Source organism: Serinus canaria, chromosome 7, assembly GCF_022539315.1.
Source record: "Serinus canaria isolate serCan28SL12 chromosome 7, serCan2020, whole genome shotgun sequence".
NCBI classification, from domain to species: domain Eukaryota; kingdom Metazoa; phylum Chordata; class Aves; order Passeriformes; family Fringillidae; genus Serinus; species Serinus canaria.
In genome coordinates, this window is record NC_066321.1 from 3,380,057 (window position 1) to 3,392,804 (window position 12,748).

The 12,748-nt window shown below is 49.0% G+C and overlaps 1 protein-coding gene across 1 annotated transcript in view; it reads left to right on the top strand.

Moving 5' to 3' along the window:
- Nucleotides 1-288: 288 nt before the first annotated feature.
- Nucleotides 289-12,748, top strand: part of ZEB2 (zinc finger E-box binding homeobox 2) — a 114,054-nt gene continuing 101,594 nt past the window's right edge. Inside the window, 2 exon segments of the mRNA XM_030241622.2 lie at nt 289-725; nt 3,396-3,554. Of these exon segments, the coding sequence (XP_030097482.2) occupies nt 3,482-3,554 (73 nt within the window). The 5' untranslated portion in view covers nt 289-725; nt 3,396-3,481.

The window sequence follows — 12,748 nt, forward strand, 5'->3', positions numbered from 1 at the left end:
CGCCCGGGGGAGGGAAGAGGATGCGGCGGGGGGACACACGGGCAGGGATGCGCCTCGGGGCCGGGGGGGTGAGCGGGGATGCGGCCCGGGGGGGGCAGAGATGCGGGCTGGGCGCGGGGGGAGGGCAGGGTTGCATCGGCGGGGCAGGGGGCCCGCAGCCCCCGGGGGGGTTGGGATGCGCTGGCGGGGTGCGCTGAGTTTCCGCGGGGCGCGGAGCGGCGCGGAGCGGAGCGGCGGGGCGGGGGGCGGGCGCGGGGCGGGGGGCGGGCGGGAGGAGGTGGAATTGCATTTCTGCCGCTAAAGCGTTCGCGGAGACTTCAAGGTATAATCTATCCCAGATCCTTTCCCAGAGAGAAACTTGGCGATCACGTTTCCACATGATGCTCACGTTTGGTGCTCTCCAATTATCCCTCCCCACAAAGATAGGTGGCGTGTGTTGCAGGGTCTCTCCTCTCGCTCGTACAGAAAAGAAAAAGAAAAAAATGTCATTAGAAGAGGCGTAACACGTCAGTCCGTCCCCAGGTTTGTGTTTCCTGGAGTGGCAGAAAGAGATCAGTCCTAACCTGCCCAGCAGGAATAACGGTCCTTCCGACAACTCTTTGCAAGGCTTTTTACAATTTCTCCAGGAGCTGCATCTCCCTTCACCTTTTCTCCTCCACTTCGCGGCTTCTTCATGCTTTTTCTTCTCACCATTTCTGGCCAAAACTACAAACAAGACTTCGCAGGTAGGTTCGGAATTTAATTCCATTTTCTCTCTTTTTTTTTTTTTCCCTCTTTTCTTCTGTTTTTTTTTTTTTTTTTTTCCCTCACACCATCTCACGCACCAGCGGGGTTATTTCATTTCGAGAGTATTTTAATTTTTCTGGATTGTTTATACTTGGGGAGAAAAAATATTTTTTTTTTAATTTTTTTCAATCTTTTGAACCGAAACCTGAAGTCACTCCAGCACCGCTCCAGGAAGGGATGAGCAGTCTCAGGGTGCTCGGGGCTTTGCCACCACCACCCCTGCTCCCCTTACCTGTCAGCCAGGTACGGGAGGTGCCTTTTAAAACGCAGCAGCAAAAGTTTTAGTGTTAGGAAAGGACTTAGTCTTCCTGAAAAAATAAAAAAAAAAAAAAAAAAAAAAAACCGAAACATTCCCCCACCCACCTCCTGCTCTTTTTATTTCAGGTTTTACATCTGAGCTCTGAAAGTTTGCAGGTACCTGTTAATGCTTTGCATGCCCTGAGCTTGCAGAGCCAGCCCGGCCGGGCACCGCTGGAGCCCCAGCCCCGGGCAGGGCTCCCCGGCAAAGGATGTGTTTCCCCAAACAGAAAGTTTTGCTGTTTTGTCTGCATAGTTGGTTTCATTTCTATATTTTATTTTGTGAAGCTGGGTGAAGTAACACCTTAGCTTCTGGGAGTCTAAAGCAAGAAGTGAAAGTACAGACTGGAACTTAAAAGTCGTTTACCAAAAGGAAAAAAAAAATAAAATTAATACATATTTTTTAAAAACTTGCCGGTACTCTGGGAAGAAAAGTGTTCTCGAAATTTGCAGGTTTAAAATTATTGACAACTTTTTTACGGGAGGCTGGAGAGTAGGGAAGGGAGTGAAATGCATTTAAAACAATTCACCATTGGTCGTTTTGCATTAAAACGCCAATTGCCGAGGCAGGCTGAGGGTCCGGGCTCGCCTCGGTGCCAGTCCTCCCTCCCCGCTGTTCTCCTCTCCTGGCAGATCTGCCGCGGTGATGCCACCATTGCCCACCCCAGCCTCCGGAATAACTGGCAAATACTAAAGTTTCTAGCACATTTCTCAGCCTCTTCTTTGCTCAGCCACATTCATGCCCATCCACAGAGCCACCCATTCCCTCTGTCCAGGCGGAATCCCAGGCAGGAGAGTGTGAGTAAACACGCTGACCCTACGCACACTCTCTCAATCTCCCCATCCTCTTACCTGCTTGGAGATTTATTATTTTTTATTTATAGCCAAGCAGGTTTTATAACAGTAAACGCCTGAGAAGAGTTCAGGCAGAATAAAAAAAGCCAACAGCAGCACACTTCACTGCTCAGTCCTGGTGTGAAGCTCCAGCAAAGTAAAAAGACACAGGGGAGAGGAAAGAGGAAAAGGTGTGTGGGGGGGAATCCCATTCTGCTTTAAATACATATATAATATATATTGAAACTGTTGAGTCAGGTAATCATTTTTTAGGTTTTATGTAAAACTCCCAGTGCAGGAGAAGACAATAGATGCGAAGGCGAGGGGGCATCCTGCTCAGGAGAGCAAGGGTTAATTGCCCTTGTTTTACAGTTTGCATCTGTTACATCTTTTATAGCCCCCTGTTTAAACTAATCCTCAAGTCAAAGCATCTTTAAAGCTACAGCATCTTCTTCGAGATGGTCTGAGTTTCAGGAGCGTTCTTGCAGCAAACCAAACGCTCCTGCCCCTCTCTCCCTTTGACAGATAGAGCCTCCTGCCCAGCCCGGGCACACAGGCACACACAATAGGTCTAAAAGTTTACAAGTTGCTTGTATTTTTTATTTTTTTCCTTAAAAACAAAACAAAAAACCCAAAACCCAACTGAAGGGCTGAAAACTCTGACAGCGGTAGTTTTGATTTCTGTTTCTTTTCTGGGAAGGAAAAAAAAAATGACACTCTGAAGCTTTGTTTAACTAAGGGGCAGGGGAAACCCTGAATATTGTCAAACTGACTAAAAAGGTGACAGAGGTTTATAATTACACTCCTCGTTGTTAGGGGGAGGGGGAAGTATCCGTGTTGAGCTTTACCCCAAAAGGACAGGGGAGAGCCATGTTTCCCTCTCCTCTTATCACTTTGCTGGAGAGCACTTTGGGGTGAAAAAAAATGAAGGCAGGAGAAGGGTAGGATTTCGAGTGAAAAGAAGTTCTAGTGTCAAATTAAAGTACTTTTAGGAGGAAATGGTCCGCCTAGCATTGAGTCAAACAGCCTACTGTAAAAGCTGTGCATTCCCTCATACGGTCATGAGTTATGACTCATTTGAGATGTAATTCTTGTCTCTCTCTCTCTCTGATCTGCTTTGCTGGTGCAACACACACACACACGCAGGCAGGGAGACACACGCACACGCTCTCACACACGCAGAGACACACACACACACACACAGAGAGAGAGAGAGAGAGAGAGAGAGAGAGAGAGAGAGAGAGGGAGCAGAAATAAATAAATAAATAAATATATAAATAAATAAAGAAGAAATCTGCCCGGCTGGGGAGAGAGGGGGAGCCCGCTCCGACCGCGTCCCACCTCCCCCGGCACGGCCAGCCTCGCCGTGTGCGTGGATGGGTTCTTTTTCGGGTGCAAACTGGGGTCCCCGTTGGCGCCCTGCGTTTAAATGGGACATCCCGATGCCCACATTGTCGCTGTGTTTGGTCGTTACATAGAGCCTGCGTGCTGCTGCTGCCGCTGCCGCTGCCGCTGAATCAGGGAGTCGAGCCCATGCGAACTGCCATCTGATCCACTCTTATCAATGAAGCAGCAGATCATGGCGGATGGCCCCAGGTGTAAGAGGCGAAAACAAGCCAACCCCCGGAGGAAAAACGGTAAGACGGCCCCCCGGGAAAACTTTTCCGGCCGGTTCCGCCGCGGCCGTGGGGGGAAAGGCGGCGGCAGGACGGGGAGCGGGACGGGGAGGGGGGCACGGCGCCCGGCAGCCGGGGCTGGCCGCCCCCCGCCTCCCTGCGCGGCGTCCCGCGGAGCTGCCGGGGCTGCGCGGCCGCGGAGCGCCGGCGGTGCGGAGGGACGCGGGGGGAGCGCTGCCGCCCGCCCGCCGCCGCCGCGCCCCAAAGTTTGTTGCGCGGGCGCGGAGCGGCGCGGGCGCTGCCCCCGTGGCCCCGAGCGGCGGGGCCGCTGCCCCGGAGCAGCGGAGGAGCGGCGGGGGCGGCCCGGCTCGCCCGGCTCTGCTGCCCGGCTCGCTCCGGCGCTGTCAGTGCGGGCCGGGCCGGGGCGCGGAACGGAGCGGAGCGGAGCGGGGCGGGCGGCCCTGGGAAAAAAACCCGGCAGCGTGAGAACCCCGAGGCGGGCTGGCACCGAGTTAGCGACTCTCTCTCTTTCTTTCTTTCTTCTTTTTTTTTTTTTTTTTCCTTATTGTTAGGGACTCGAAAATGAAACTTCCTCCTCCCTGATAATTAATAATACTAATGAGCTCGGTGCTCGATTGTCCGTCGCTGCCCTCTCCCCCGGTCCCCTCCGGCCGCGCAGGGCCGGGGCGCAGTGGGACGCGGTGTTCTGGGCTGATTTCACATTTGGCAGCTTTCACTGGTGTGGTGGGTCTCTCTTTCTCCGTCTCTCCCCGTCCCTCCCTTAGTTTCTTCCTTTCTCTCCCGGCTGATAGCCGCTTCCCCGCCGCCAGCTTCCCCCTCCCCGCCCGCAGCCCCTCCATGGCCATCCCGGCCCCACTTCCAACAACTTTCCTCTCGAGGAGCCGGAGGAAGGAAGATATTTGTGTGAACCTGAACCCATGCGCTTATAGCTCAGCTACTTCATTTAAGTGGAGAGGTGGAGGTGGAGGGGGGCTGAAGGAGGAGGGGGACGCACACAACAACAACAACAACAACAACAAAAAACACAAAGACAAGAGAATGTTGATTAGAAACAAATGATCCTGCCCCCCCTCCCCTTCCCTCTCTCTAGGTTGTGAGTGTGAGTGTGTGTGTGTGTGTGTGTGCGTGTGTGTGTCTTTTTCTTGTTGTGGTGGAGGCGTCGAGCCATATGGGGGAGTGATAGAGGAATTTTAGTCAGAAACTGTTCGTTATGTTACACTGGCTTTTCCCTTTGTGTTGTCTTTGATCTATTTGCTTGGCTTAGTATTACAAAAAAAAAAAAAAAAAAAACCCAACTAAAATAATATATTCCGAGCAGCTTCCCAAGGATCCGTTTCTTGTTATCTTTTTTTAAAGTCTCTCCCCCTCCACCACCACCCTTTACTCTTGTGTCTGTCATTATTTAAGGTGGTCCTCACAGAGGAGACCTCCCCTTCCCCTCATCTCTGGGTAATTTAGTAGACATTAAAATTACACGTAATGTTTCCCTCTCCTCTCTTGTGTTTCCTCTGTTCTTTTTATTAAATGTTGGTTATTGATTTTCTAAAATCAATGTCTGTTGTGGGGCTTTTTTCCCCTTACAAGTATCTAAAGCACGTTGCTGATCAACTGGATAACAAAAGCTTTGTGTCAAGTAGCCTTTTTTCTTATGTTAAACAGTCATTTTTGAGAGAAAAAGAGAATGAGATTTAAAGCAACGCATCCAGAAGTGCTCTTTTGCAGTAAAGAATATTCTGAGTGTTTGAGGGGGTTTTATTCTTCTTCCTCAGCCTCCTTGCTCTTCCAGGCAAGACTATTAGTTTAGCGTGTTAAACCCATCACATGCTCTCTGATGAGGGATGCATCTACGTGTTTAATATTTTCTCAACATGATTTGAGTACTAAAAAAAACCTCACCACCACCCTCCTTAACCCCCCCCTTAAAAAAAAAAAAAAAAAAATCCTGGATGCCTCTGTTTGCCCAGGACGCCAGGACCGTATCCTGGTAGTGCAGCCAAGTCTTTGGGAGCATGTATGGAGCGGGGTGGCAGATTCTGGTTGTTCCCATGCAAAAAGGTGCTTTCAGGGAGCTGCACTAACTTGGAAAAGCCACCACACTTGGGAGACGAAAGTTTAATTGCGATTTTTAAGGTAACCACTTAAAGATCCTGCAAACTTCAAGTGTGTGTGCGCTGCTTATGTGAAGGGCTGAGTTCTCCCTTCAGTGTCTTGCTCTGGCCAAGACGCGGATGTATGTGGGGGGGAAGGAAATAATTCCCTACTTTCTGTCTGTCCCCTCTTTCCTCTTTGTGCTCCCTAATTTGTTTCTCTCATTCATTTCTGAGTGAGAAATGCCCTGGTTCTGAGGAGCAGGTAGAGCGAGGGTGGGTTTGGTTTGTTGGTGGTGGTTTTTTTTTTTTTTTTTCATTTTCTCTTTCTCGACAAGCACGTATCCAATGCCTTTCCCGTTGGGAATTGCCTAGGATTTATCTGGACTGAGTGGATTTTTCTTCTTTCCTGGAATCGTGGAAAAGATGTTACTTCTGAGCTTGTGTCTTTGCTGATAACACCAGAAACGGTGATGCTTATCGAACTCGGACAGAAATTCCTTAGAAACGCAGCAGAACCAAAATAAAATTTAAAAGCCACGAAAAAGCAAATAAAAATAGATGGTCATGAAGGAAGCGAGAGGAGTGTTAGTGAATCTCAGACACATTACAGACGGGGACAAAACAGAATAATCCAACTAATGCCTCAGTGGGCTCCACGCCTGTGTGCGTGTATCTGCGTGTGTGCGGGGATGGGCAAGGCTCGGGATGAGATACCGGGGCTGGATAAAATTACAGCGGAGCTAAATAGGGTAGAAAGGAAGCAGGCTCGGGATTTTCCAAGATAACGGGGTTGATGAGAGCTGCTGGAGTGCAGGAGAGGTGTGCGGGGGGGGTGGGTTGAGAGAGGCGATGTGGAAATCAGTGAGGGGTGAGCCCCCCGGGGAGAGGGGGCAGCGGGGAGGATGGGAAGGAGAGGACCCCGAAAGCGAGGGGGGGGGGGGGCGGGAGGTGCGGGAGCGGCAGCCCAGGAATGCGGCGGAGCTCCGGGAAGTTCAGTCAGATGATTCCCAGCGCCTGACTCACTTCGCGGCACTTTCACTCGGGAGAGAAGTGGCGGCAGAGGAGGAGGAGGAGGAGGAGGAGGAGGAAGAAGAGGAGGAGGAGGAGAGGGCAGTGAGCCCCCTTTCTGCACGGGCGCCCCGCGGAGGCGGGGGCTGCGCCGGCGGCCGTAGCGCCGGTGTGGAGCGGCGCGGAGCGGTGCGGAGCGGGGCCCGGCAGCAGCGCTGTCTGTCCGGCCGGCAGCCCTGCCCTGCCATGCCTGATGAGCTGCCTCCTCTCCGTGCTGTTGTGGTTTGGCGTTTGTTGGCTGAGGTTTTTACCCCCCCTCCTTTCCGCTCCCCTCCTCGAAAATCCAAAGTGAAATTAAAATCCCCGCGAAGGAGGGGGGGAGGGAGGGAGTGGGGAAAGTTGTATCTAATTTACCCCAAAGTTTCAGTAAACAGCTCTCTTTGATTCCTTTGCCACCTCGCTTCCAGTTGTAAAGAAAAGGGAGAAAGATCAATGCTTTCAGGGCGTCTGATCCAAGACCACAGACCAAACAAGCAGAGACGATTAGGCTTGCTCAGAGCCTTTCCCAAAAAGATACCCACCCACCCTCCTTCCAGGGATGCTGGGGAAGGGGGAAAAACCTCCTTCACTCCTCACTTGAAAAAGAGGGGAAAAAAAAAAAAAGGAAAAAATAGGCAAGCCTGCCTGCTGCCTTTAGTGAGTGGGAAGTGAGTCTTGTCTTCCCTGCCTGGAGAAGTTTGGAGGCAGCTAGACTGAGGCTGGGGTGTGAGGAGGCAGCTGTTCCCTGTGCAGCCCAGGTGGCAGCGGGCAGAGCGGGCACCCGGAGCGCTCCTGAGGCCGGGCAGCTCCCCAGGGCCGGGAATCCGTTGCGAGGAGATTACTCCGGGACTTGGCTGGCTGGGTAGCGAGACAAATGTACTGCTACCACCTCCAGAAAAGCACCTGGAGATAGGTATTAAAAATTAATACCATAAATGTGAGTGGCCAGAGCGTAATGATTATCCAGCCACATTTTCTCGGCGCAGATTCATGTCCAGGCTGAGCTGTGGCATGGAGCAGGGGAGGTTGTTGTCTGTGTCAGGTCGGATCTATTTATTTTCTTCCGAGTTTCGAGAAACCCAGAGAATTTGGAGATTAGTGCCTGATTTACTGTTTGCCATTTGTGACCATTCGGTAATTACTGGTTTTGCTTATTGCACATGCTTCGCAAGGAAAGTTTTGGGGGAATTTCTAATTGCTACAAGAAAATGCATTTGATGGCTTGGAAAAGGCGTATTTGAAAAGGGAAGAAAAAGTGATAAGGAAACCATTACAAGTTAATTATCGATAATTATACATAGCCAACTGCTCAAGGTAGGGGAAATATATGGGAGACTGAGATGCAAACTCTCAGGACAGGGTGGTAATATTCCCCAAGAAAAATGTGTGTCTCCCTTTAGAGTGGAAAGAAGGGTGTTGATTCTTTTACAGCAGCCCCACATTCAGTCCAAGAAATAGGAAATTCTTCGCCTCACAACAGTTTTTGGCATCTGCATTATCCCAGTGCTTTTAAGGTGCATTTTCTCCTCAGTGAAAGAGAACTCTTTGTCCTTTTTTTCTGCAAGACCATGGCTTCCCAAGGTAGACACTATTTTGTGCCTGTCACATAGAAAGGGAGTGCAGGTTTGCAGTGCTCACAGACAATTGATTGTCTGCCCTAATGTGTTTCATTTACATGTTTATAACGTCAATAGTGCTGGGGTGTCCACTGTACCATTCATTCCAGCATTCCCACAAGGGTGCAATTGTCTGAATGGCCAAGTCAGACACCTTTTTGATTGCTCTTTAGTTGTCTTTTTAGAGTACAGAGAAAAAGGAGAGAAATCTGTGATGCAGAAACACTAGTTGAAAATATTTCAGAATTAGACGTCACCATTAAAGCAGATGTGAACATTAGGCAAACAATATATTTTAACTAAGGTTCTGAAGGTGGAAACAAATTCAGAATAGTGGAGCTGGTTAGTGCACACGACATCCAGTCCTGTTCCTTAATTTTTTTGGGCTTTTTAAAAATGATCTGTGGTTTTAATTTTCATTTCAGCCCCCATAAATGCAGCCACCTCCTAACTCTTTGTATGCTTAACTGTAATTTGCTATATTTCCCCTCCATATTTACATATCTCTGTTTATGCCAACAGCGTCAGCTAACCACTGGGAAAGTCTATTGAGAGAATAAGTAGGCTGGGAGAAGTATAGACTTTAAAAAATAGTAAGATCCAAATATTTCTTCATCAAGTGGGGTTTTTTTGGTGAATAAAACGACAATGCCTAGACTTTTCCTTGCAGCACTTTAACTTACAGAGCTGTGCCCCAACTCCTTACGCCTCCGATCACCATCCTCTTGCGCTGCGAGCTTGCAGCAAAGTGTTTCGAGGAGTTTCCAAGTCAATGAAAGATCACTTTTGAAGGTGTGCTGTGCTGTTTTGATATGCCACCCTGCCCTTTATCACCCGGAGTGGCTTCTGAGGGAGGCAAGAAACGCTTGCTCGTGGTTAGGAGCAGAATAAATGAGGCACGCAGCTCGTTGGGACTCGTGGAGAGGTGCATGTGTACATGCGCCTGCACCTATGCGTGCGTGTGCTGTGCAGAGGGAAGTGGGATGGAGAGGTGTGCTTCAGAAAAACCACTCACACTCCAGGTTAGATTCATTTCCTCCTAAAAAGGATGCTGATCCCAGCAGCTACAATTAATGCAAGTCGACCTGCCCCATCCGTGATCATAAGGGCAAAGAGCACTAAGTCCTGTAGTTTCTGCTCTGGAGGTAAAGCGAGGGAAAACTTTTTCATTTTCTTTCTCTATATAATTTTTGTGGTAATTTTATTTTTTAAAAAAATGCCTGTTTGTGGAGAGATTTTTTTTTTCTTTTTTTTTTCCTTTTTTTTTTGTGCCTAACAGGGAAGACACAGTAGATGCACCGTTAGCTGAACCCCTGACACGGCGGTCTTTTGAATGCCTTAGGTATGATTTCACTTTCGCTCACATCAATGCTGACCTGAATGCCTTTCATATCTGATCCGCTGTGTCTCTCCCAGTAAACATCCCCTGAGGGGAGAACAAAGAAAGGAGCTCTTCTTCTTCTTAATCACAATTCAGCCCATTCACCGCCGGCAGGCTACATTTGCATTCTGCAACAGAAAGCCAAGATGAAAAGGAAAAAAAAAAAAAAAAAAAAAAAAGAGAGTGAGAAGAAGGGGGGAAAAAGCAGAAGGGTGGAGGCTGAGTAAAATAACTTAGGTGTTTGTAGCTGTTTGTTGGGCTTCCCCTAGTTACAAGCCTTATATAGATCCTGCTCTACCCAGCCTTGGCTCTTCTGACAGGCAGATAGTGTTACAAGATGGCATGCCTGTACTATTCATGGCCACTCGCTCTAACACTTGAGGTAGAAAGTGTCAGAGAGGGATCAAATTCTACTCTGAGAAGTCTGTTATAGTTAGGGTCAGGTGTGTGTACTCTCAGCTCTTGACTGCTGCCTATTATTTTGTTTTAATTACTATTATTGTTTACTCACCGTGACCTTGGGGACGGGGGTGGCAGGGGCTGAGGCAGATTTGGCGGTGCAAAATCGCCTTTTCCCCAGCTGAAATTTAATTTTTTTTTTTTTCCCTGTATTTTGGTGAGGTGTTGGGCTGGGTGTTGTTGCGGCCGGCGGGCCGGGGGCCGCGGCGGTGGCGGTGGCGGTGGCGGGGGTGTCCCCGGGCTGGCGGCCGGCCCGGGCTGCCCCGACCCGGCGGGGAAAAGCAGCGACTCAGCGAATCCTCGGTGGCACCAGAAAATGCGGACGGAGGAGGAGGAGGAGGAGGAGGAAGGCGAGATTTGTGGAAGTTTCTGTAGCCAGGCTCCTTCGTGGGGTTTTGTAGTCACGTTCATGTGCATTTTCGGGCTGTCCCCCCATCAGTGTGTGTGTCCCCCCCCCATATCTGCCTGTTTGTTTGTTTCTCAGAAGCTCTTCTGTGCTTTCAATCAGACAGTTTTCTTGAAAAATATTGAGGTCTTTGGTCGTAGCCACTTTTTTCTCACCAAGAGGAGGTTTATTTATAACTGGATCCTGCTTACTGAGAAGTATTTAAGCCCTTTCAGGCAGAGCTGTCAAAATTTCCTGTGTTGTTTGCCTCTATTTGCAACATGTAAAAAGTAATATGCAGTTGCTGGTGTTGGAATAACCGGGGTAGTGCAGAAATCTCAAGTGACAAGTTTTCAACTACACTATCTCCTGCCGACCAAACTGTCATTTTTATTTTTTTTTTCCCAGAAACTACTTTTAAGATCCTAACAGGTTTTTTTCCCCCCTCCATCAGCAAATAGATTAAACGTGCTAAAGGAACTTCGAGAGGGAAGAACAGTTTGAACAATGAGAAACGGGAGGGATGTCTTATTTTCCTGTAGCTGCTATGGCAGATTTCACTCATAAGGAGCACACTAACCGAGATGTTACCAGTTGAACAGAGGCATGTGACACAGATTCCTGATTTTTTCCCAGAAGATTTACAGAATTTACAAAAAGAGATTATCTCTACACCTTCCACCCTCCTAACCACCCCCATGACCCAAGCAATGGAGGATTTAGGCAGATTTACTTCAGTAAACACCTTTGGACACTTGGGGAAAAGTAGGAGTCTGTTTGCAAAAGCAGGCTTTTGTTAAGTGAGGTGCTGGATAATGCTTTACCAAGCAGCTGTGATATTAACCTACCCAGTAATGCTGGAAAGAGCCTTAACTCCTTCTGCTCTCCGGGGCCCTGCCCGGCCCGGGCCCTGCAGGTGGCCTGGAGTGGGGGCACTGCGGTGTTTGGGGGGGGACAAGTGAGGAGGTGGCGCTGCTGAAGCCACAGCAGCCACTCAGCCTGACACATCTTGGACTTGGTGGCAACTGAGGCTTTCGGGATCAATCCATCAGAGACACGGGCTGGGGAGAGCTGGAGGCATGGACAGGAGAGGGCTGCTCCAGGCTTTACCTGTGTGTGTGCCAGCACACAGGCACGCTCTGTACCTACCCCCTCCGATGTAACATCACCCAAGCCCTCTCTAGGAACGTTCCCAAGCACTGCTGAGGCAGGAAGGTCAATTTAGGATTCGCATTCGAGCAGCAGAATAGCTGAGAAGTTACGCCGGCAAACCTGTACGAGTGAGCTCCCAGGCTCCAGGGAAAGCCAACAGCTTTCTGGGAGCTTCTCATTCCCAAAAGTGAACTTTTTTTTGCTGCTTTCTGTTCTTTTCGGAGCTGTTAGAAGCAGTAGCTAATAAGTTACTTTTCTTTACTGGGCAGAAGAATAACTTTCCAGGTGTTTCTTTTTTTAGCTGGAATAAGATTGCTTCATTTGAAGATTTTTATTGTCGAAGGGATTTTTTTATTTTTCTTCTTCTTCTTTTTTTTTAAGTGTAGGTGTCAATGCTAGAGCAGCCACAAATGTGTGAGAAAGCAAAGGGTATGAGACATGACAGAATTAAAGGTGTTTGCTATGTTGTTACCCGTGTGTCAAGCTGCAAGCTCCCTTTGTCACAGCCTCCTGGAGATTTGATAGTGCGGATCCGCTTCCCTTCCAAGTGATACAGCAGTTTCTGACTGGGGGGTTTCATGGTAGCGTGGTTGCTGCTGTTGCCTTTGCCTCCCCAAGTGCATTTAAACACCTCCACATCGCACACACCCCATTACTCCCACCTTACACAAGGGTGCTGTGCTCTCGAGCACCAGGACAGCAGCCATAGCATTACAGACTCTGGCATGGAGCGTCGTTTGGCAGGAATGTCATCTGCCAAATCATCCCATAATTACGTTTTATGTTATTTGTATGAATGACCAAGCATGCAGTATTCCTTTTGAAATCAAAGGAAGGCTTAAAATGCGTTTTTGAATACTTTCAGACCATGGTCAGGTCACAGTTTGGGAGTTGAATTAAACTGATCTCATTTGTGATCTAATTGAGGTTGGCAACAACCTTAGCAGTAGCAATAACATACAAATACAAATCAAAGAGCAGAATTCAGCAAATCAGATCTTTTGCTTGAATCCTGCCTGGGAGTTATTCTCCGACTGCCAACAGAGAAGTTAAACTTTGTCCCG